At 67.9% G+C, this 24657-nt stretch overlaps 1 protein-coding gene across 4 annotated transcripts in view; it reads right to left on the bottom strand.

The window, feature by feature from the left end:
• The window catches only part of OSBPL5 (oxysterol binding protein like 5), a 38648-nt gene extending 17974 nt beyond the window's left edge, over window positions 1–20674 (bottom strand). The window contains exons 1-5 of one of the 4 annotated variants that reach the window (XM_070063518.1): window positions 20535–20674; window positions 6731–6887; window positions 5525–5607; window positions 1899–1979; window positions 1690–1791 (exon numbers count right to left, since the gene is read on the bottom strand). In XM_070063518.1, coding sequence (XP_069919619.1) covers window positions 1690–1791; window positions 1899–1979; window positions 5525–5607; window positions 6731–6866 — 402 coding nt within the window. In that variant the 5' untranslated portion in view covers window positions 6867–6887; window positions 20535–20674. Of the gene's footprint in view, window positions 1–1689; window positions 1792–1898; window positions 1980–5524; window positions 5608–6730; window positions 6888–11069; window positions 11255–15754; window positions 15775–19808; window positions 19943–20534 lie in introns of those variants that run through there. The other 3 variants (XM_070063533.1, XM_070063542.1, XM_070063528.1) reach the window with 3 other exon arrangements.
• Window positions 20675–24657: the final 3983 nt, after the last annotated feature.

The raw sequence follows: 24657 nt of genomic DNA, 5'->3' as shown, positions 1-24657 counted from the left end.
CACACACAGATACACACGCAGACACACAGAGACACACACAGACACACACACACAGAGACACAGACACACAGAGACACAGACACACACATAGACACACACAGAGACACAGACACACACAGACACACACACAGAGACACAGACACACACAGACGCACACAGACACACACACAGAGACAGACACACAGACACAGACACACAGACACACACAAACACACAGAGACACACACACAGACACAGAGACACACACAGACACACACAGACACACACAGATACACACGCAGACACACAGAGACACACACAGACACACACAGAGACACAGAGACACACAGACACACACACACAGAGACACAGACACACAGAGACACAGACACACACACAGAGACACAGACACACACAGACACACACATAGACACACACAGAGACACAGACACACACAGACACACACACAGAGACACAGACACACACAGACGCACACAGACACACACACACACAGACACAGACACACAGACACAGACACACAGACACACACAAACACACAGAGACACACACACAGACACACAGACACACACAGATACACACGCAGACACACAGAGACACACACAGACACACAGAGACACACACACAGACACAGAGACACACACAGACACACACAGACACACACAGATACACACGCAGACACACAGAGACACACACAGACACACACAGAGACACAGAGACACACAGACACACACACACAGACACAGACACACAGAGACACAGACACACACACAGAGACACAGACACACACAGACACACACATAGACACACACAGAGACACAGACACACACAGACACACACACAGAGACACAGACACACACAGACGCACACAGACACACACACACAGACACACACACAGAGACAGACACACAGACACAGACACACAGACACACAGACACACACAAACACACAGAGACACACACAGACACACAGACACACACAGATACACACGCAGACACACAGATACACACGCAGACACACAGAGACACACACAGACACACAGAGACACACACACAGACACAGAGACACACACAGACACACACAGATACACACGCAGACACACAGAGACACACACAGACACACACACACAGAGACACAGACACACAGAGACACAGACACACACATAGACACACACAGAGACACAGACACACACAGACACACACACAGAGACACAGACACACACAGACGCACACAGACACACACACACAGACACACACACAGAGACAGACACACAGACACAGACACACAGACACACACAAACACACAGAGACACACACGCAGACACACAGAGACACACACAGACACACAGAGACACACACACAGAGACACACAGAGACACACAGACACACACAGATACACACGCAGACACACAGAGACACACACAGACACACACAGAGACACAGAGACACACAGACACACACACACAGACACACACACAAAGACACAGACACACACACACAAGGCCACGGGGGCACCGACACAGCCTGGGCCGATGCGGCCACAGCCTGGGGACCCCGCACCCCCGGAAGCGGTAGAGGCAGGAGGGACCCTCCTGGGAGCCCCCCGGGCTCTGGGCTCCGTGACGGCGAGGGCATGGACGTCTGTGGGTCTGAGGCCAGCCGGCCGTGGTCGCAGGGCCTCGCGCCTGCCTACCTTCAGGCTGTCGGCCATGATGACCACGCTGGGGTCGGTCAGCGCGCTCAGCAGCTGTCTCGTGGCTCGCTTCTTCTCCTGCCGGTAGCTCTCCTTCTGCGCCTGGCCGGGGCCGGGCGGGCAGTCACAGGGAGCCCCAGCTGCCCCCAGCCCCAGCCACCCTGCAGCCCTGGGGGTGGGGACGGGGGCCTCCCAGGGCCCCGGCTCACCTTCAAGGTCTCCTTCTTGGTGACCCTGGCTGTCGGGGACACACACTCCTTGGGGGACCCATTGCACAGCCTGTACTCTGCCTGCGAGAGAGAGAGGTGGGCGTGGGGGGACTGAGGCCCAGGGGGGCGGCTGGGCCACAGGCTGGCGGCAGGGCCGGCTCGAGGCCACGGCAGTCAGAGAAAGACGCCCTCGTCCCCACCCGGTACACGGCTCCCCGGCCCCCGCACATCTGGGGTGCCAAGGGGGCAGTGAGGGGGCAGCAGGAAGCCCCTCCCCTGGACACACAGGGGCGGGGCGGGCAGGGTGGCAGAGGTGGGGTTCGCAGCCCCCAGGCTGTTTCTCGAGACCCGCGCTCCACTGTCCCTCCCCGGAGGCCACCTCTGGGCAAGGCCGGCACGCGCTTTGGGGGTGCAGGGAGCCCCGAGTCCATCTACAGACGGCGACACCCAGGCCGGGGCAGTCAGCTGTCAGGCTGCAGGCTCAGGGCAGCTCTGCCAGGCCGGAGCCGAGTGAAAGCCCAAAGGACGTCGGGTGACGGCTGAAGGTCTCACACTCAGCTCCGGTGCTCGGCACAGGGCCAGGCCGCCCCCGCACACACCGCCTGCGGCTGCTTTTCTGTACCCACAATGCTGAGTGCTCACAGCACTGAGTACCTACAGTGCTAAGTACTTCCGGTGTTGAGTACTCCCAGAGCTGAGCACACACAGTGCAGAGTACCTGCAATACCGAGTACCCACAGTGCTGAGTGCTCACAGCACTGAGTACCTACAGTGCTGAGTACTTCCGGTGTTGAGTACTCCCAGAGCTGAGCACCCACGGCACTGAGTACCCACACTGTGAGTACCTGCAGTACCGAGTACCCACAGTGCTGAGTGCTCACAGCACTGAGTATCTACAGTGCTGACTACTTCCAGTACTGAGTACTCCCAGTGCTGAGTACCCACAGCGCTGGGTTCCTGCAGCAGCAAAACCTGAGCCACTCTGCCTGGTCTGCTGCAGAAGAGCTGGGCTGCCTCTGACCTCTGTCAGCTGAGCGCCCAGGGCTCCCGCCGGCTCCCACGTGGCCTCGGGGGCGAGGGAGGCCCCGTCCAGGCTGGAAGGCCTGGGCCCAGTGCCCTCAGCACGGCTGGTGGTACCGGGGAGCACCTGCCGGGCGTGCCGGGGCCTGCTGTGTCTGCAGCACATCCTGGGGAACTCGCCCCAGACCCCCCATCCTGGGGAACTCGCCCCAGACCCCCCATCCTGGGGAACTCGCCCCAGACCCCCCATCCTGGGGAACTCGCCCCAGGCCCCCCATCCTGGGGAACTCGCCCCAGACCCCCCATCCTGGGGAACTCCCCCCAGGCCCCCCATCCTGGGGAACTCGCCCCAGACCCCCCATCCTGGGGAACTCGCCCCAGACCCCCCATCCTGGGGAACTCCCCCCAGACCCCCCATCCTGGGGAACTCGCCCCAGACCCCCCATCCTGGGGAACTCGCCCCAGGCCCCCCATCCTGGGGAACTCGCCCCAGACCCCCCATCCTGGGGAACTCCCCCCAGGCCCCCCATCCTGGGGAACTCGCCCCAGACCCCCCATCCTGGGGAACTCGCCCCAGGCCCCCCATCCTGGGGAACTCGCCCCAGACCCCCCATCCTGGGGAACTCCCCCCAGACCCCCCATCCTGGGGAACTCCCCCCAGACCCCCCATCCTGGGGAACTCGCCCCAGGCCCCCCATCCTGGGGAACTCGCCCCAGACCCCCCATCCTGGGGAACTCCCCCCAGGCCCCCCATCCTGGGGAACTCCCCCCAGACCCCCCATCCTGGGGAACTCGCCCCAGACCCCCCATCCTGGGGAACTCGCCCCAGACCCCCCATCCTGGGGAACTCGCCCCAGACCCCCCCATCCTGGGGAACTCCCCCAGACCCCCCATCCTGGGGAACTCCCCCCAGACCCCCCATCCTGGGGAACTCCCCGCAGGCGCCCAGTGGACGCTGGAGCCACTGACAGCGCCACACCCTGCACCCGCTGTTGCTCCCGTGCACGCACACTTGTGATCAAGGCTGACCTCGGGGTCAGGCTCGGCAGAGAGAGGACAGCCACGGTGTGGGCCCCTGCAGGGAGGTGACTCCCGGCCCTGGGCCAGGGGATGGAGCCGGGCAGCGGGAGAGGCCACCACGCGGCTCAGAAGGGGGTGATGTTTACTTCTGGAACATTGTGACAACCTGTGGCCGGGTCCCGTTATCATCCCCGTTCCATGGACTGGGAAACCGAGGCACAGCAGAGAAAGAGCTCCCGGGCTCACAGAGCTGGGGAGTGGCCGGGCTGGCCAGGCTCGGCCTCGGGCACGGGTCAGAGGCGAGATGAGGGTGCCCTGTGCACGGAGAGCAGCAGTAGACGGGGCCCCAGGCGTGGGCGCTGTGTGTGGTCTTGTCATCGCGTGCGCAGCCTTGCGCATACTAAATACAACGGCTCAGGGGCCGGCGCTGTGGCGTAGCGGGTAAGGCCGCCGCCTGCAGTGCCGGCATCCCACATGGGTGCTGGTTCGAGTCCCGGTTCCAATCCAGCTCTCTGCTATGCCCTGGGAAACATGGAAGATGGCCCAAGTCCTTGAGTCCCTGCACCCACGTGGGAGACCTGGAGGAAGCTCCTGGCTCCTGGCTTTGGCCTGGACGTTGCGGCCATTTGGGGAGTGAACCAGCACATGGAAGACCTCTCCCTTTCTCTCTGTAACTCTTTCAAATTAATTAATTAAAAATGCCGCGGGAGGGTGTGAGAAGGGAAGCCATAGTGAACGGCGCCCTTTAGAGCCCGGGCAGCCACACAGCAACCCCGTGCCCACCACCCGCCCTGCACGCTTCCAGGGGAGGGAGCTGACCCCTGCCCGACACCGTGCCCCTGGGGGACATACGCTGGACACAGAGGGACAGCGCCGCCCCAGGAGTTGGCACAGAGACAGGAAACAGAACTGGGGCCCGAGTCTCGGGGGGTGGTGACGGCTGCCGACTGCGCACTCATACAGCCGAGGAGGTGTGGTCACATTGCGTCTACAGCACCACAATTCCAAGTTCTTTAAAATCCAAACTGGTAAATAATTGGGGTGGAGGAGGGGCGGCAGGCGCTGGGAGGGACCCCGTGACCCCAGTTCCACGTGGGATGCAGAGAACCCAGGCCTTGGCTCATGGCCACAGCGGGGATGGTGGCTGGGCAGGGGCGGCCTCGGCTCTGACCCCGCGCTCACCTGCCCTGTCAGCCAGGACCTGGCGCCACCAACCGCGGGCAGAGATGCCCAGAGGCCCCGCCTACTCCCTGAACCCAGGGTCTGCGTGGGGCACCGTGGGGAGTGTGGGGTGTGGGCTGCCCAGCCCCAGAACTTGGCACCACCTGGTGAAGATGGTGCACCTGGCAGGGGGACGCGGGCCTGGACGGAGGCAGGGGCCTGGCTGGGTCTCCCTACACCCCTGGGGCTCACCTCCTTCCTGGGGAACCTTCTGCCCAACCCCCCGAGACCACCCAGTGCCCCGGCTCCTCCCTCCCTGGCTCAGCGGCCCCCAGGGACGGCCAGGAAGGGTGGGCTCCAGGAGCCTCCAGTGCCCCCCGAGCTGGGCTCCTCCCCACCGCAGTCCTTCCACAGAGGGCTCTTACCGGTGGCACCCTGGTGGCAGAGCCTGGGGTCGGGGGCCCCTCGTCCCTTGGCAGCGATGGACCGTTGGGCTCCGTGGTCTTCCCTGCAAGACAGCGGTCGGGGTGAGGCCGGGGCCAGGACCTGGCACCTGGACACTGCCTTGGGGATGCCTCAGGGGCCCCGGTCCAAAGACCACGGGGGTGGGGGAGCCCACGGAGCCCCCGGAGAGCACAGCCTGGCCCTCCCATCCCTGGAGGACAAGGGTGGCGTCCAGGCTCAGAGCGGGCAGGGACCACACATTCCTGCAGCCAGACGCCACCAGCCTGAGAGCCAGGAACTCAGGGGCACTGGCCAGGCAGGTAGAGGCCACCGCTGGTCCCATCCAGCCTGCCCATGGCCCTCCCTGCCTTGCCCGGGGGGCCCTCTGCCTCCCCCAGCCAGGTCCTAGCTATCCTGGGGACGAATCTCCAGATGTGGACAACCAGTGGGACCGTGCCTTGCCTCCAGGAATGACGGACAATGGGGACGTGTCCCCTCCCTCTGAGGTGGACAGCCACTGGGGACACATCCCGCCCCTCTGAGACTGACAGCCCATGGGGACCCGCCCCGCCCCTCCCCACCCCTCTCTGCTGAGGGTCACAGGTTCGAGGGCCGCAAGGAAAAAAGGCCACAGAGTTCCCTTCCCAGGAGTCCGGGTCCTGCTAGCTGTCCCCAGGCCGCGGGGAGGGCATGGCCAAGGCAGGATTTCCTGGAGGGGCTCTGGGCTATGGGTGTGGGGGGCATTGTCACACACAGAGCGGAGGGGACGCGGCTGAGCCTTGTGGGCACGGAGCCGTCAGGGATGCCACGGAGGGGACGTGTGGGCGTCATGTGCTCGCCGCTGTGTGCCGAGGCCTCGGGGGCCAGGTCTGGGCCGGCGGCCCCCTCGGAGCCCAGGACCCCCGGGGAGCGTGTGGAGTGCCCGCATTTCACACAATGGGCTCACAGCGGTCCAGTCGCTGGCCGGGACTCGGGGTCCCCGGGACGAAGGCTGCCCCAGAGCCGCTCCTCCCTCTGCTCTGCGCACGGGCTGCACCTGGCCCCGCAGGTCCCTCCTGGAAGCCACCCCACCCGGTGCCTTGCCACCCAGCAAGCCCTCTGTTCATCAACCCTGCGCAAAGCCGGTGCCGGGCAGCCCAGGAGGGGACCCCTGGCGCCACGCCAGCCCCCCGCACGCCAGCACGCACCTGGGCCCAGAGGGCAGAGCTCGCTGTCGGCGCCCAGGAGCAGGTTCCGGCTGAGCTTCCGCAGGTCTGCCTTCTGCGGGGCGGAGGCCGGCGGGCACAGCGCGAAGCGACACCTGAGCAAGGTCTCCTCCTTCATGGCGTGGCCGCCGGCGGGCTTCTGCAGGGGCCGGGGGGCAGGCGGTCAGCGCACGGCGGGGACCCGGGGCCGCCCCAGCCCCACTCACCTGCTCAGGTGCACGGCCCCGCCCCGCCCACGCAGCGTCCTTCTTGCCTCCCACAGCGCCCCCAGGACAGCGCCCGGGGCGGACACAAGCAGCGGCCAGGAGGGGGCGGCGACCAGTCGCTGAGGCTGCCGGCCACGCCCACGGCAGCGCCTCGCTGGACCGAGGCCGGCAGTGGGCAGCAGCAGCCGGCTCTCCCTCCTGCCCTCTCACAGCCCTGATCCCATCCCCGTCCCGGGCGCTTCCAAGTTGATGGTGCTGAACCCACCAAACCTCAGCCGGTTCTACGGAGATCATGGCTCCGTGTGGACAGAGCGAGGCCTCTGTTCTCCCCGTCTGTCCAGCCCAAGGGGCGACCTCCTTAAAGACCTGCTGGCCGGGCCCCCCCTTGCTCCACTCTCGGGGCGGCCGCCTGCTGTCTCCCTGGGTGGGGGCCTCACACAGACTTTCCTGCTGGACTCAGGGACTGGACGGTGCTTCCCAGGTGGGTGGCAAGGCCCAAAGTGTCCCTGGTCTGCCCCAGCCCTGGAGCCCAGGGGTGAGAGGGAGAGGCTGTCAGGCAGTGACCCGCACCCCCCATTCCCAAGCTCCAGCATGCCCCCTGCTGGTGGTGACCCGGCCCCACTGGTGACCCGGCCGGCCGGTCTGCACCAGGGAGCCCTGTCTTCCGGGGCAGGGGCTTCTGACCCAGCGACGGTCACTGCCTGCACGTGAACTGAGTCAGGCAGGTTCTGCCACCCAGCTCCAGAGTTTCTGCCTCTCACAGCCTACGGGGAAAGAGGACGGGGGCCTGGGGCACCTGCTCCTGCTTTTCGGGAGTCAGGGACAACACGTCCCACCTACGCAGGTGCATCTCGGCCAGGGAGTCAACACCTAGGAGGCCCGGAGTCTGGAGCACCCAGGCTGCACTGGGCACGGGGGCCAGGGGAGCGTGGGCGGGGGGCTCCCTCTTCTGGAGCCCCCTTCTTCAGGACCTGAGTCTGGCAGACTGGGGAAGGGACAGGGGCTGCTGTCTTCCCGGTCGGAGACTGGCCCACAGCTCGGCCTCTGCCCCTGTCTGGCCTCTGCCCCATCTGGCCTCTGCCCCCATCTGGCCTCCGCCCGTCCACCTGAAGTGGTGTGGGGAGGGGATCACGAGTCGCCTTTTCTCTCTCACCACAGTTTCTTCCAGCACCTGTCACCACCAGAGGGACTCGCCAGCTCACCACCCACACAACATCCACCACCCATCCACCCACCCATCCATCCACCCAGTACCCGCCCATCATCCACCATCCACCCAGCATCCATCTACCCATCCACCCATCATGCACCTGCCGAGCCACCCATCCATCATCCATCCACCATCCACCCATCCGTCCACCCACCCATCCGTCCATCCGTCCATCCACCCAGCGTCCATCCATCATCCCCCCATCCCCTCTTCCCTCCCCTGCTCCTTAACTCAATCCATGAATCTCTGGGATCACTCGGCCGCGCAGCCCAATTCCCCCTTCCCTCCTGTCCGCGATCAGACACATCAGGTGCTGTGCCACCAGCCCCAGCACAGTTCAGGGGCATCTGCCCGGCAGCTGACAGCCCAGGCCAGTGGCTGGGCCCTGCAGACACTGACCTCAGTCCTCCACGCCCGGGGGTTAAAGGTGCCTTGAGGGGGGAAGGAGGGGCTGCCTGGTCACGTCAGAGGTCAATTCAGGCCGCACCTCTGGGCCCTCAGCCCACAGCCCAGCCTCCGCCCCCTTCCCATGCCCCCAGGTGCCCCCACCTCCCGCTCTCGCCTGCTCTGCTGTGGCCACGCCGGCCCCCGCTGTGGTCCTGGAGAAGGCCAAGCCCATTCCCGCCGGGATGCGCCGTGCCGCGCCGGCTCCACGGACCTGGCCCCTGCTCGGATTCCACACCCCCGAGGGCGGGGCCGCCCGCACTGGCTCTACGCAAATTCCCCGGAGGGCAGCGCCGGCCCCATCTCTCGGCTTCTGTGGTCTCAGCTACGGGGATGGCTGACTTCCTGGGCCCACCTGGGACCCTCGGACCCTGGCTCCTGCCTGTGCCAGCCACGCAACCTCCCTTGCCCCTCGATTGCTGGTCTGTACGCGGCCGGTCCTCGGCCATGGTTCTGCCCTTCAGACATGGACTGTGGCCTCCCCTGGCCCTTAGGACCCCGAGGCCCAGGTGCAGGAGGGACGCTGCCAGGCCCGGGCAGGGGCGCAGGGAGCTCACAGGAGATGGCCCAGGCCATGGGACAGCCCCTCCTCGGACACCACGTCCAAGCTGGCCGCCCACACCGTGGAAGGTCAGGCCCGCCCTCTGCGGGAGACCAGGGTGTGGCCAGCTGTGCTTCCCGCTGCATGGCCCCCCTGTCGGTCCCTGGAGGCAGCACCGAGCCTCCGCCTTCCGGAAGGTCTCACCGTCACGGCCGTAGCAGGCAGGAACCCCACCACTGGGGTCACGTGTGCCCTGGGAACCCTGCCAAGCCAGCCCCGGTTCCCACCCACTGCTGGGCCACAGGCCCCTGCGGGCCCCCTCCCCCTCCTCCTGCCCTGCACAGGGCCACCTGGGAGTTGGGGAGGGGCCCAGGGGACAGCTGCGGGGGAGGCAGATCCAACTCCGTGGGCCTGAGAGCCGCGTCCACATACCCAACGTCAGGAGGGCTGGCTCCCGGTGCACACGGCGGAGACGGGTCAGGCCGCTTCCTCCCTGGGCAGCCCCGAGCCCCTCAGGGTGCCCACCTCCGGGCAGCTGGAGAGGCACCAAGCGCTCCAACCCCACACTGAGGTCGGCTGGCGGGCAGCAAAGTCTCCCTGGGCCCCGCGCAAGCCGTGCCCGCCCACGCTGCCTTCCGTCTGGCCCCATGTGCGCTGCCCGCCCCTGCCCGCTGCATTCCCAGGTGCCCACCTTCAGGCCAGCACAATGTGGCCTTGTGCAGAAGGTCGTGGGCGCCACAGCAGGCTGCCCCAAGCCACTGGACGCAGCCTGGTGCCTTCTGAGTGCCCCCCCCCCAAGAGGCCAGCACCGGCCCGGCCCAGCAGAGCTGTTTCCCCCAGGAGACACCAGCACGAGGGCTGGAACCTGCCAGGCTGCTGTCCCTGGGCTGGGCTGACCGCGCGGGGCTCTCTTAGGCCATCTCTTCAGGGCCCTCTGGCACCCACTCTGGCTCGGGAGATGGGCCCTAAGGCCCCCTCCAGGCCTCCCGCTGTGCCGATGGGCCCTCGAGCCCCCGCCCTTGCATTCACTCTGCCTGGGTCGGGACGGCTGACAGGTGGGGAGGCCCCAAGACGCAGGGGCTCCAGCCGTGCCCAGAACCTCCCCAGGCGAGCCCAGCGCAGCGAGTCCTCTCTGCGCACTGGAGATGGGAGAAGGGGGGACAGAAGGGCAGGCAGGACGGGGCCTCCCAGACACGGCCGCGCCGAGCAGGGGATGGCACGGGGCCGGCCTGGCTGTGCTCAGCCGGGTCAGGTGTCCGTGGGCCCAGCCAGCCTCGACCACCCCGACCCTCAATGCAGCTCTGTAGCGCGTGGTCAGCTGGCCCAGGCGCACCCACCTGCCACTTGCTCCGGCAGCCCTCGAAGCCCCAGCCACGGGAGCCACGCCGGACGTGGTCCCACAGACTCCGCCTGCCTGTCCCAACTGAAAGGACTCCAATACTCAGGGGTCCCCTGGGGGCTGTACAAGCAGGCGGGGGAGGGGGCTCTGCAGCCAGCAGGAGACCCTGTGGCTCTCAGCCCCGCCCCTGCCAGCCACAGTGCCTGGGCTCCCAGGGACTCCACACCCACGCCCTGGAGAGGCGCTCGGCCCCTGTGCCTGGCCTTCCCACAGGAAGACTGCTGGCCACAGGCCGCCAGACACCCAAGCTCAGGTCTGCCTCGCTCCCTCCCCAGTGGGAAGGGGCCCCCCAGGCTCAGGGGCCGGGGATGGGGGTGGTGGCTCAGTGGATGCTGACCCCCACCCCGCCCCCGCCCCCGCCTGCCCTCATGGAGACCCCTGGGGCGGACATCACTGAGCTGGCCCGAGAGAGGGAGAAGGCCAGGAGGCCGGGGCAGGCCCAGCCGCACACCAGCGGTGTCTGTGGGCCTCCGCCTGGCCCTGGCCCTGGCCCGGCCCGGCCGCGGCCCCGGCCCCCTCACCTCACTGACTGTGGGCTAGGACATCAGCGTGCTCGCTGCCGTCCGCCGTGCTCGGACACCGCGGCTGTCCTGGTCTCCGGCTCGGGCCCGCAGCCGCCGGGCCTCGTCTGACTCCATGGCTGCCTGGGCTGGCCGCTGCTGGGGGCGGCCGCTGCCTGCTGGCTCTGCCCGGCCGCCTGCCCTCTCCTCTTGCTGTGATTGTGATGACAGCATGGGGGGCCACAGGGGCTCACAGAGGCAGCTGGGGAGGGGGCCGCAGACCCCTCGACCGCCCCCGCCCAGGTCCCCTCCCCTGCCCCGACACGGACCTGCTCGGGCCCCAGCCCCAGGGTTCCCGGGAAGCAGGCAGTGGCGGAGTTCCCTCTGCCAGGAAGCCGAAATCCCGCCCCAGACGGAGCCGGGAGCCACGGCGGCTTGGACCCGCTGCCGCCTCCAGCACCGGCCTCACCCACCCGCTGACCGGCCAGACCGGCGGCCAGCGAGGGGCGAGGCACCCTGAGCCCCGCCATCCGGGCCCACAGCACCGGCGACCAGGCTCACCCGGCCCCTGGACCCAGCACCCTGGCCTGGCCAGACCCCACGCGAGGCACCTGCTTCCTGGGGAGGCACCAAGGGGCCAGCCAGCAGCCAGGCCCCCCGAGATGATGGTGGCATTGACCCCGATGACCCCATGCAGCTGGGGCAGCCCTGGGGTTCCCCAAGCCTCCACGGCCAGCAGGCCCCTTGGCTGTCCACTCTGCTGCCGGCCATGGCCGCAGGGACAGCACCGGCCTCTCATCCACAGGCCCCAGCCAACCCAGTGCTCCACTGGCTCCACCCCCGTCCCGTGGCCCCACCACAGCAGCCACACTGCGGGGGCCTACCCATCTCCTCAGTGTCTCCTGGTCCCCTCCCCAGCCCAGCCCCGCCTCCAGCTGTCAAAGCCGCCGCCCGCTGCCCAGGGCCTCGTGCCCTGCCTCCTGTCAATCAGACCCTTCCAGAGGCCCCCAGAGGCTCTCCCTGCATCCAGCCCCAGGGCCAACCAGCCACAGCCATCAGCCCCTGGGGCCCACATCGTCCTAGCTCCCCTGCGTGGGGGCCTGGAAGGGTTGTGCCCTCACGGCCGCCCCACACCCTCCCTGCCATCATCACCACTCTGCTCCCCAGCCTCCCTGCCCTCAGCCTGCACACGGCCCCCCCCCCCCCCCCCCGGGCTCCGAGGACCGGTGAGGCCGCCTTCACAGATGTCAGGGACGGCTTGTGCACCTGCCTGAGGCAGCGCTGGCCCGGCTTCCTGCTCTGCAGCCTCGGCCACAGTTCGGCTCTCAGGGCCGCGCAGGGAGGCCAGGCCAGCAGTAGGGAGGTGAGGAGGCCGGGCACAGCAGTAGGGAGGCAGGGAGGCCGGGCCAGCAATAGGGAGGTGAGGAGGCCGGGCCCAGCAGTAGGGAGGTGAGGAGGCCGGGCCCAGCGTCGGGGAGGCAGAGAGGCCAGGCCCAGCGGCGGGGAAGTGGGGAGGCTGGGCCCAGTGTCGGGGAGGCAGGGAGGCTGGGCCCGTGGTGGGGAGGCAGGGAGGCCGTGCTGCCTGGGGCTGAGCGTCCACGGTCAGTGACGCACACAGCAGTCCCACGGCCGGGTGATGCCTGAGCCCCTGCACTGTCTCACCTGGGTCATCAAAGTGACCGCCTCTCACGGACCTGTCCCAGCAGTCACAGACACGAATGTGCACACAGAGACACACGTGCACATACAGACACGCGGACACACAGACACAGGCCACAGACACACATGCAGACAGACACACAATCACACACAGACACACATGCATATGGGCTTATCACATGTACACACATGTACACTGACACACGTGGACACACAGGCCACAGACACACACGCACACAATCAGACACACATGCACACACAGACACATATACACATAAATACACACGTGGACACACAGACCAGAGAAGCACAGGCCACACACATCCATACACACACACACACACATACACATACTGACGTGTGGACGAACACAGACACACACACAACCAGACACACAAGCACACGGGCGTGCACACATGCACACACGGACTCACACACAGAGCAAACGAGGGTGCCCCGGGCTTCTGCCCCGTCAGCCACCATGTCCCCAGGGGCCTGGCGGTGCCTGGAGGCAGCTTCCGCGGGGGGAGGGCGCCCGGAGCCAGGGCCCCGAGGCCCGGGGAGTGGACGGCACGTTGCCGGCTCTTCCTGAAGCCTGTGTTCTGGTCTCCAGGTCAACACATCTGCGGCAGTGGCAGCTGCTCTCTCAGGTCATCTTCCTGGGGGCCGGGGGAGGGGGCAGGGCAAGGGCCGGGCCCAAGGTGGGCACGTCCAACAGGTGGCCACTGTGGCTGGACGCGGGAGCTTTGGGCCAGAGGAGGCCTGCTCATACCCGGCCCCATGGATGCCTGTGTCCGGCAGGGTGTCTCTGGGCAGAACAGGACACAAGTCCTCCCTGGGGAGGGGTCTCCTGGCGTGGACTCACTTTTCCCATCTGTGACTCCAGGCAGCCCTCGCCCCGCCTGGCCCCACATCCCCAGGAACGACCCCTCCCCCTCCCTCCTAGTCCACTTGGCGGGGCCGGCAGAGCCCGGCTCTGCACCCGTGTCGCCGGGCGTGGCAGCAGCCTGACCACCGCCTGCACGCGTGGGCCCTGTGCTGGGTGAAAGCCCACGTCCTGGCCCCGGGCCCCGGCACAAAAGCTGCTCACAGACTCAGGCTACCAGGAGACCACCCCGGGGACACAGACCCAGAGGAGAAAGGGACGTGAAGCTGGGGGGGGGGTGGCCACAACCAGGCGAGGCCTGAAGCCACCCAGCTGTGGGCGTCGGACACGGCTGCCCAGGACCCTCGCACCCCAGGAGGCCAGGGGACAAGCTGTCTTCCGGCCCCTGCCCAGCAAGAAGGCGGGGCTGACGGGGAAGCCCCAGGCACCGGGACCTCCCTGCGGCTGAGGAGCCAGGAGAGCGGTTCCCAGGCCTCCTGGGCCAGCACCGACCAAACCGTCCTGGCTCAAACCCAGAAAGTGGGCGGCTCCTTGGCGGATGCCAGCCCGGCCCTGGGAGGGGTTTCCAGGCGACACAACAACACCACGCAGGGCGCGGGGTGTGGGGCGGCCTGTCGCCAGGGTCACCCTCTCCCCGCCTCTGTGCGGCCACTCTGCGGCCGTCACAGCTGCCTGACCCCTGGCTCTGGCCGCCCAGGCAAAGTGCCACCCACCTGTGCCTCCGAGACCACGGGCGCTGAAGGGGGCTTCCCTCAGCACCCCATGGTCCGACTCGGCACAGCCCTGACCTCCGACCTGTGGCCCCGAGCCGGGCGGCCGTGGGTGCAAAGCCCCCGTGGGTGGACGAAGCTCACGCATCTCGGCCGCTGTGGGCTCCACCACGTGCACTGCCGGCTCTCTAACCGCTGCCACAACCCCGCGTTTCTTGCCTGCAGACGCGAGTTGATGTCAAGAACCAGGTCTGACCCCCTGGGCCCCGTCCTGACCGGGGGGCCCCTGTGCCCCCTGCCGCTGAGCGTGGGGACCGGACCTCGGCTTGCCCAGGTCCCCGTCCCCCGAGAGCAGCAGGCGTGCTGCGGGCGGCTTTCATTGTAGAATAAAAGGCGAGCATCGGAAACCACGGAGGAGTCGGCTGACCGACCAAGCCTGCTCAGCCCGGCCCAGGCCCCGCGGCCGCCCCTCCCCCACTCCGGCTGCAGCGTCCAGGCTCTGCCCGGCCCCCGTGGGGTCTCCAAGCCCCCCCACACCTGTCCTGAGCTCCAACAGCATAGAAGCCCCCAAGACACCCAGGAGGGGCAGGGCCCAGACACACACGGCGAAGCAGGACACAGGAGGGCGGGAGCCGCCTCTAGGCAGGGCAGGCTGGGCCGCAGGCCCACAGGGCGCGCTCAGGCTCCTCAGCTTCGGGGCAGACTGTCCTCAGACAGTCGGGGCTCCCAGACCACAACGCACCGGAGGAAGAAGCTCTTCTTAGAGACCCACAACCCTCGAGCAGGACGGTTAAGAACAGGAGCCTGGGGTCACTTAGTACCAGCAGCCACGGCACCGCCGCTCGGGCCGAGGCCCTGGAGGGACACCCAGGCGCCCGCCGGAGCCAGCACCTGCCTGTGGTCACTCGCTGAGCCGCTGCCTGGACGCCCACGGCCACCTCCAGCTGCCACGGTGGCAAGGGTGCCTGGCGGAAGGAGCCGCCTCTGGAGCTCTCGGCAGAGCCGCGGGCAGCACAGGCTCCCTGGAAGCCACGCCCCCTCCAGCAGGTCCCAGCCGGCAGCTCCCAGCCTCGGGGGGGCCTCCACGGCGCCCCCAGGCCCTGCACTCCACAGCACAGGGTGCGAGGGCCAGCCTGAGCGCTCCGAGGGCTCCCTGCACGGGGCGGGGGGCGGGGGCGGGGCAGCACCCAGGGCTGTGTGCCCGAGAGCCACGAGTCCTCGTCACACTCAGTACCAACAGCTGGAACTCAGCCACCACAAGGCACCGGTGACTGCCTGAGCTCGGGGCTGCGGCGCTGGGCTGGGGGCTCCGTGCAGAGCCCAAGACCCCGACACGAACACAGAGCTCGCTGAGCCGGGAGGGCCGGGAGCTGAGGGGGCAGGGCCAGCAGGACGGAGATGCTGACCTGAAGGAGGACAGGAGGGACGGAGAAGGCTGAGGCCGGACTCACCCGAGGCAGTGGGGCTCCGTGGGGGAGGCGGGGGCTCCAGGAGACCCAGGGAGGCCGGGTCAGGCCTGGGTTCACACACACCCACCAGCAGCCAGGCCCTGCAGGGACACCGAGTCAGTGCTACAGGTGCGGGCAGAGGAGTGGACTCCCCAGGCTGGGAAGGGCAGCTGTGACGGCCGGCCGAGGGGTGCAGGCAGCCGAGCTGGCGCCCCCCGGTGAGCCCCGTGCTCAGCAATGGTGCGGCCTGCCCGAGGGAGCACCTGCAGTCCCCAGAGGACAGAGACGGGCACTGGCTGAGCAGCTTCACTGGGATCTCGCAGCCCAGGCCAGGGAGAGCCGCCCAGGCCCACGCAGCAGCCAGGCTCCCTGGGCGGCTGTGAGCTGCACAGGAGCTGGCAGGGCGTGCAGGGGCTGAGGGCAGGGAGGGCAAGGGCAGGGTCTGGATGTGGCAGCCACATCCTCGCGGTGGCACAGCCATGCCACAGACACTGAGACGTGCTGGGGACATCATCCAGGGGGCCCTCTGTGCCTCGCAGCCTGCAGGAGACCCCCCCCCCCCCGGCCTGAACAGCCAGGCTGACCCCCAGCGGCCCCTCGGACAGGGCCAGGTCCTCCCCCTGGGGTTCCCATGTTTGGTCCCGTCTTCCATTTCCAGGTCACAGCGTCACGGCCATGCCCCACGGACTCTGCCAGCCTCTCGGGGCCGAGTACCTCGCCCCTTCCGGGCCCTGCAGGGCCGGCTGCTGCTCTTCAGGGGCTGAATCTAGGTCTTGGGGCGGGAGGGGACCCACGTGCTCCCGCAGGGGCCGAGCCCGGCGTGGGTGTGGCGTGGGCGAGGGTTCCCTTCAAAGCTGGCCACTCCATGCCCAGGGCTCGCTGCCCAGCGGTGCCGCCTCAGCTCTGAAACAGGGAAGCGGGGGTGGTGCCACCTCCCACGGAGGCGACAGCTCAGGACAGCTGGGTCAGGCGCCACACCAGGAGCAGAGGAGGGGGCAGGGAGGCGGAGGGAGGGTCTCCCGGCAGAGGCAGGGTCTACTGGGGTCCCTGGATGGCAGGCGGAGGAAACCCTCGGCCGGGGCCCTGGGGGTGGGCAAGGAAGGCTGGCGTGGCCCCCATGCCCCGGGAAGCCGCCTAATGACTTGTCAAGGGCTCACTCTGATCCAGGGGCAGGGACCAGAAACTGTGAGAAGCATCTCTGGGCTCCCGCGAGGGAGGCATGGCCTGGCCCGGAGGGAGTTTGGTCCGCACTGCCTGGCTCAGCAGTGGCCGACAGCAACCCAGGGGCTCCCCTCCAGGAACAGGGTCACAGCCCCCACCCATTTCCTGGCCTGAATCCCATTGGATCCCCACACAGCTGGGAGCAGGGGAGGGGGCAGGGTTGTCCCAGGAGGTCAGTGCCCTGTCCCACAGCCCAGCCAGTGCAGGGGCGGCCCGAGCCTTACTCACCCGACCAGGCGGGCAGAGAAATACCACGGCTGCAAGCCTCAAGCCACAGCAGGGGAGCGGCTGCACCCCAATGTCTGGGCCTAGAAATCCAGTGTGCAGTGACCAGGCCAGGGGCCAGGGCGGCTCCCCCATCCCCGACCCCCACAGGCCGCGCATCAAGGCTCTCCCGCCCCTCCTGGAAGGGGGCCACTTCCCCCAGGCCAGCAGGGAGGGGACAGGGACCCGAGCGCCCAACTGCCGGGCTGGGCCCTGGCCTGCTTCCTCCCTGGACCACTCCACGGGCCAGCACGGTGTGGCCCACGCTGATTCCAAACTCTGCCAGGGACAGAGGGGCGGTGGCCACAGCCTGGTGACGAGGAGCAGCCTGGCCTGCAGCTGGAGGGGCGCAGAGTCCCCAGGGCGCCCTCCTCGTGTTTCTGTGTACGTTTTTAGAAGCTGAGGAGTTTGGGGGGCCTTCCCTCCCCTCCGTTAGCCCAGCTTCATCTCAGCCAATGTCCACCCGAGCCCTCTTGCATCAGCTGGGACAAAGGACGCACACTCTGCCTCCGCGGTCCTGACTCCTCCACGCAGGACCGGGCGCGGGGCGGAGGGAGGAGGTGACCTGCTCGCCGCGTCCCGGCTGCCCCCGGCCAGCACTGCTTGGCCCAGGCGTCCCCTCTGGCCTCTGTGGGCTCGCAGCACCCACCCGGGGCCCGCTCCGGCCTGATGGCCTTCTCTGGATTAAGCCACTCGATTGGACAAACACAAAGCCATGATCATTGTGGGCACAGACGCACGCGGCTGATGAAACAGGACCCCGTGTGGCGTCTCAGAGCAGGGACGTCCAGGCTGAGACCTGGACAGGACGGAGCCTGGCACATGCAGACTGTGGAGGGCATGGCCGGTGCCAGGGCCCTGGAGGGGCAGTGGGGGCCAGGGTGCTGAGGACCTGGTCCCGGAACTCACTCTGAGACCCATGGCCGCCGGATAGAGGGCCCGAGGGGCCAGCTCTGGGATGTGGTCTGAGTTGCTAGAGACGGCACTGGCTGCAGGCTGGAGACCCACTGGCAGGGCCTGCAGGCTGGTGAGGCCCCAGGCGGGGAGCGGGACAGGGCCTCAGGGCGAACCAGCGACCGTGGAGGCTGCCCTGAGATCCGAGTGTTCCAGATCTTTCTGAGCTGGCCGGCAAGGCCCCGTCTGCAGGTAAGCAGCGTGGACCCCCGTCTGCAGGTAAGCAGCGTGGCCTGGGCAACCACGCGAAGCCCCTGCTGGAAGTGCTGGGCTCTCCTCCCTGCACCCCATGCCCGTGGTCCTGCCTTGTGGCCTTCCCTGTCTAGCAGGGTCGGCTCCCCGGCGCAGGCCCCGGGCCCAGGGACGTGGCTCCCCGGCGCAGGCCGGGCCCAGGGGTGCAGCTGAGACGCAGCACACACAGCACACCTGCGCACGCGCACTCCCAGGGGCCCTGGCTCGGAAGAACGGACGCTAAGAGAACAGGAGCTCCCAGCCCAGCTGCACGGGAGCAGTGCACAGCGAGGGCTTCCCCGTCCTGGCCGGGGCCGCCGCTGTGGCCCAGGAAGTCGCACGGCACATCTGGCACCCAGAGCGCGCCGTCTCCACGGTGGTGCGCGGAACCCAGGGCAGCAGGGCCGGTCGGCCTCAGGAGGTCGGGGGCAGCGTCCCGCCCCACCCAGCAGCCGGTCCCAACCGCAAGCCGCCAGCGGCTTCCCTGCTAAAGCTCCCAACAGCCGCGCGGGGCAGCCCTCACATGTCCAGGGGCCAGTGGACGCCCCCTGCCTGGCCAGGCACAGGTTCAGGCTCACAGGCAGGGCCTCGCCAGGACCGCCAGCTGGGCACGCGCTCAGATCGCCCTGGGCCAGGGCGGGGAGTGGGGCAGGTGCACCTCTATCCCCGGTGCAGTGCACGCGCACACGCGCACACACACACAGAGCACTGTGTGCACACACAAGCGCAGACCAAACCACAAGGCGGGCAGAGAGCACCGGGGCCCAGAACACCACGGCCGGAGACGCACAAGCATCCTGGACCGCCGGCCCCTCATGGACTTTTTCTGCCCCACCAAAAGCCACGTTCCCTGGAGAGCCAAAAGCGTCTGGGAAGCCAGGGTTTCAGGGGAGAGACGGATCCCGGCGTCCACGCATCCACGGCGTGGTAAACAGAAGCCTGGGGGTGGGGCAGGGCGGGCGGGAGCTGCACTGGGCCGCGAGCACCCTTGGGGACCTGGGGCCTCTGCACAGCACCACCGGTGGAGGGCTCCACGGCTCCTGGCCCAGCCCTCCGCTTTGTCACCTTCTCCAAACAGCCCAGCAAGACAGGCCGGGCAGACGCGCGGCACCGCCTCCCGGCTCCCCGCATTAAAGGGCCCGCAGCCTGCCCCACGCACGTGCAGGGAGACAATGGACCTGCGCAAGGGCACTGCGAGCCTGCAGGGGAGCGGCCCTCAGGGAGGCGGGCCCTGGGTCCCCGCGGCCAGGCCCGCCACCCCCGGAGCCCCCGGCTCTCCTCCAACCCTGCCAAGTTCAAGAAGTGGGGCAGACACGGCCTGGCCTGTGCCCCCAAAGACACAGGTTTCTCGGTTCCCAGCCCGGCAGGGCCCGTGGCAGAAGCCCACCTGTCAGAGGCACCGCGACGCGGCCAGGAGGGATGAGGGACTGCGCTCAGTGAACCGCGCAGAGGCCAGGACACCAGGCGGCCAGGCCCTGCCGGGCAGGGGAGGAGCCCCGCCGAGGAGCGCCCGACTCCGCCCTCAGAACCCCACCTCTGCCGGCCCAGCTGTCAGGGCAGGGGGCTGGGCCCCCAGGCTCCGCCCTCCTCCTGGCCGCCCCACCCTCCTCTAACCCGGGAGCCCCCGCCTCAATCCCTGAGGTTCCCCATCCTCAGGGGACTCTTCGCGGTCCAAGCAGCCCCTCACCCTGCGGATCCGAACCAGGGCGGGCCTCAGACCCCATCCCGACGGCCCCTGCAGGACCCGACGGACCGCGCACCCCCGACACCCTTCCCCTCCGCCCCGGCCCCTTTAAGCCCCGCCAAGTGGGGAGCTAGCCAGGCTGGGCGCGCCGCTTCCCGCACGCGGGCCCCACCCGCGCATTTACCGCGCCCCGGGCCGTGCCCAGGCACCCTCAGGTCCTCAGCGCCCCGCGCCCAGGCCCCGGGCTCCCAGCGCCGGCCACTGTCAGGGGCCCCGGGCGGCGCCCAGTGTCGGGTCCGAGGGTCTGCTGCGCCGGGCTCCCCAGACCCCGCAGCCGGGCCCGCCAGACGCTCCGGGCCCGGCGCAGCGCCGTGCCGACGGATGCTTCCCGGGTCCCTCCGCGCCCCCGCCCGGGCGGCGCGCGCCTACCGTGCCTCGCGCTGGGGCCTCGGGCCGGCGGGGCCGGGGTCGGCGGGCGGTGCGGCCCGGCCGGGCCGCAGGAAATGCCAGAGAAGGGCTCCGGCCGCGCTAGGCGGAGCGAGGGAGCGGCGGAGGGCGGAGGCGCGCGGGGGACGAGGGCGCGGCGGCCGCAAAACCCGGGCGGAATCGGCCGCGCCGGAGCGGGCGCTGGGGAGGGGGGGCCCTGTTCCCTTCCGCGGCGCTGGCAGGGACCCGCGCACACCCGCGGCCGGGGGTCGCGACCCTCGGTGGAAAAAGGCCCCGAGGCAGGGATGGATGAGTGGGGGTGTGGGAGGGTCGCGGAGGTGAGCGGCGTCCCCTCCCCTTTCCTGAGCCACGGAAGCACCCCCCCCCGCACATCTCCCCCAGTCTCAGAAGCCACAGAACGCGGGAGGAATCCCAAAATCCAGCCGCGTCCTTGTCCCGAAAGTCACCCAGCCACCTGCCTTCCCAGGACGCTGGCTGAGAACCTGCCTCGGGGGGGGGGGTGTCCTTCTGCCCCTCCCCATATACCGGTAGAAGACACCTGTTCCAGGTTCTCTGTGCACAGCCCCAGTGGGGGCCCAGGAGCCCTCCCCACCCCTGCAGGCTCTCCGCGCTGCCCCTGCCCCCGCATGAGGTGCCCTGGGACTCTGCAGGTTTCCCCCGTGGGAGCTGGACCGCCTCCGGCCATCCCAGGTGCAATGCGCCTGCTGCAGACCCACCGTGGGGAGGGGTGCTGCCGCCAGGCCCTGGTGGGGTGAGGAGGGGAGGAAGGCACGCCTGGCCCAGCCCCCAGCCCCACAGCAGGAGGGGGCACTCTGCGGAACCCTGCAGCCAAGGCCCTGCCCCTCGGCCCCGGCAGGCTCCCGAGGGCAGAAGCCCAGCTGCGGCAGCTGACCAGAGGGGCCACCTGGACCTCTCCTGGCTCCCCCCAAGGACTGGCCTTGCCCGACCCGGGGTCACCTTGCGTGGCCTTTGGATGCAGCACTGCCCGGAGCAGACGCTCAGAGCCATGTCGGGGCCCACGGGGTCTGCGGGGTGCAGGACGGGCCGGCAGGCAGGGTCCGCACTCCACACCTGCTGGCCGAGCAGGGCGGGGCTGCCGGGAGCTTGGTGGATTGGGGCCGACCCGTGGGGAGTTGTGCAGGAAAACAGAGGCCCTGTTGCCGGGGTGCAGGTCCCAGGGGCCCTGAGGCTGCTTCTTCCATGCACGGCAGGCGCAGAGGCCCACGGGGTGCCCCGAGGCAGGGCGGGGGGCAGGGTGGGGTGAGGCCTGAGCCTCCCCCGTTGAGCCTGACAACAACCTGTTGGCCACCGTGCTAGGCACGAGGACAGGTGTCGGGGCCTGCCGGTACGATGCCTCCAGAAATCCCCCCTTCTTGCCCGGGACTAGGAGACGCCCCCCGCGGGGGCCGGTGTGAGCCCTGCGGCTGTGGGCAGGGCAGCTTCCTCACCTGTCAGACACAGTGTGAGCCGGCCAGTCAGGGCACTGGGGCCGGGGCAGCCCTGGAGATGGGCGGGCCCTCGCCCGCTCCCGGGGGTCTGCACCTGACTCCTCGCCCAGGAACGGCAGCCCCGAGAGCAGCTTCCTCCTGGTCCCCGCAGAGCCCACGACTTCGGGGGCACCCTGGGGGCGGGACGGCAAGCTCCGGCTGGGGCGCGTGCCGAGGCGCCCGCTGTGTGCCGAGGCGCCCGCTGTGTCGGTGATCGGTGAGCTTGTTAAAGTCGTCTTTGCACTACCAGGAGGAAGGCATTAGCAGCCAGGACTGTCACACGGCTCAGTGGGGGTGGCTGCGCTGCTGAACACGCCCAGCACAGCCGGGCCCAAGGGGAGACGCCTCTTCTGGGAGTGACACCCTGTCCCCGTGGCGCTCGCCCCTCGCCCTGGGGCCTGGGGTGTGAGGATGGCAGGAGCCCCCGGACCCCTCCAGGCTCCAAGAGTCTCTCATCGGCTCCTGACACGGAAGGGTTAAAGGTGGTGTCTGCTGGCACGCTGAATCCACCCAACACCGCCCCCCTGCAGTGCAGCACAGTGGGCCCATCTTACAGATGAGCAAACCGAGGCCAGGCTGAGGACAGCCACCAGCTCTCACAGTGAATGAGGGTTGACCCTCGCGGCCTGGCTCTGAGCTCGGCCCTGACCCACTCAGCTCTGGGGCCTTGGCCGGGGAAGACCCCCGGAGCCCCGCACAGATGGCCGCTGCCTCCACGGGGGAGGGGCCGTTGGGAGGACGCCAGGTGCCCTTTCGCCGATCCTCTCCAGCCGCCTGGGGCGATGGCTTCTCCCCGCTCACCCAGGCGGTAAGGGGCACAGCTGGGCTGACGGGGTCCCCGCCTCCTCGCTGGGCGCTGGTCTGTCACTCTGGGCCGTGCGCAGGCAGTGACCCACGGATAAGCAGCTGCCCGAGGGCACATCTGTCCCAGGGCCCTGTGGCTTCCTGGAGGGGCGGGGCTTACAGGAACGTGGAAGTGGGTGGAGCCCCCGGTGTGGCAATGCCAACTGCTGACCGCGTGCTGTGCGCCCGGCGCCACAGCCTCAGCTTTGCACTGGTGCCCGAGTCACCTCCTCCCCACACCCTGCAGGCTCGGGGCCAGCATCTGCCCCCTCGTGCAGGCGGAGCTGGGGGCTCAGGACACGGGGGACCAGCTCCAGGCTGGGCGGCAGGGCCGGGGCCTAGGGAGCAGCAGCTGGCCACCCTCTGTGTCCCCGTGGCCGGGACCCGCTGGACCTCGTGGCCACCGTGGTGGGTCAGCAGCCGTCGGCCATTGGGGATCCCGTGGCGCACAGGTGGGGATGGGGAGGAGCAGGGAGCTCCATACCCCCACCCTCCTCTCCCCACACTCAAAGCCTGGGCTCCCCGTGCCGAGCCAGGTGCGTGGAGGGGCAGCTGTCTGGGGCCGCAGAGCTCAGCCAGGGTCTCCTTCCAGCGCGGCGGGCTGCCCACAGCCCAGGCGCCTGCAGAACAGGCCTCTGCCTGTGTGGCCGCTGTGGACCTCCCCGTCTGCCTCTCTCACACACGCACAGGCACACACAGACATACACACAGGCACACGCACACACATGCACACACACAGGCACACACAGACATACACACAGGCACACGCACACACAGACATACACACAGGCACACGCACACACATGCACACACACAGGCACACACACCCACATGCACACACACAGGCACACGCACACACATACACACAGGCACACACAGACATACACACAGGCACACGCACACACAGACATACACACAGGCACACGCACACACATGCACACACACAGGCACACACACCCACATGCACACACACAGGCACACGCACACACAGACATACACACAGGCACACGCACACACATACACACACACAGGCACACGCACACACATGCACACACAGGCACACACACACACAGACATACACACAGGCACACACAGACATACACACAGGCACACGCACACACATGCAGACACACACATGCACACACATGCATACACACATCCATCTTCCAGGAAGACATCCAGACCCGTGACTCAGGCAAACACCAGTTATCATAAAAACAGGATTCCCCACCTCTCTCTGTGAGTGTTTGGACTTCCTTGTTTTTAAAATTCGATTGATTGATTTGAAAGTCGGAAATACAGAGAGAAGGAGAGAGCGACTTCCCATCTGCTGGTTCCCTCCCCAGATGGCTGCAACACCATGTTGAATGGTCAGGAAGGTGTTTATTTTTGTTGTTATTGTTGTTGTTGTTTTAAAAGTTTATCTATTTGAAAGGCACAGGCAGAGAGGGAGAGGGGGAGGGGGAGGGGGAAGGAGTGGGGGGCGGAGGCAGGCCCTCCATCGGCTGGCTCACACCCCAAATGGCCATAACGGCTGGAGCTGGGCCAGGCCGAGCCCGGGAGCCCAGAGCTCCCTCCCTGCTGCCCACCGATGCAGGCGCCCAAGCCCCTGGGCCGTCCTCAGCTGCTTGCGCAGGCCCTCCATAGGGAGCTACACCGGACGCCGAGCAGCCAGGACCCGAGTTGGCACTCAGTGCGGGACACTCTCGGGCCACGTCCAGCGCAGGGCAGGTGCTGTTTATACGTCAAGTCCTCTGAAAGACGAGGAGGCCTGG

The sequence above is a fragment of the Oryctolagus cuniculus genome, chromosome 1, assembly GCF_964237555.1.
Source record: "Oryctolagus cuniculus chromosome 1, mOryCun1.1, whole genome shotgun sequence".
Taxonomy (NCBI): domain Eukaryota; kingdom Metazoa; phylum Chordata; class Mammalia; order Lagomorpha; family Leporidae; genus Oryctolagus; species Oryctolagus cuniculus.
Note: the sequence above shows the minus strand (reverse complement) of the source record. Positions and strands in the feature narration are given on the sequence as shown.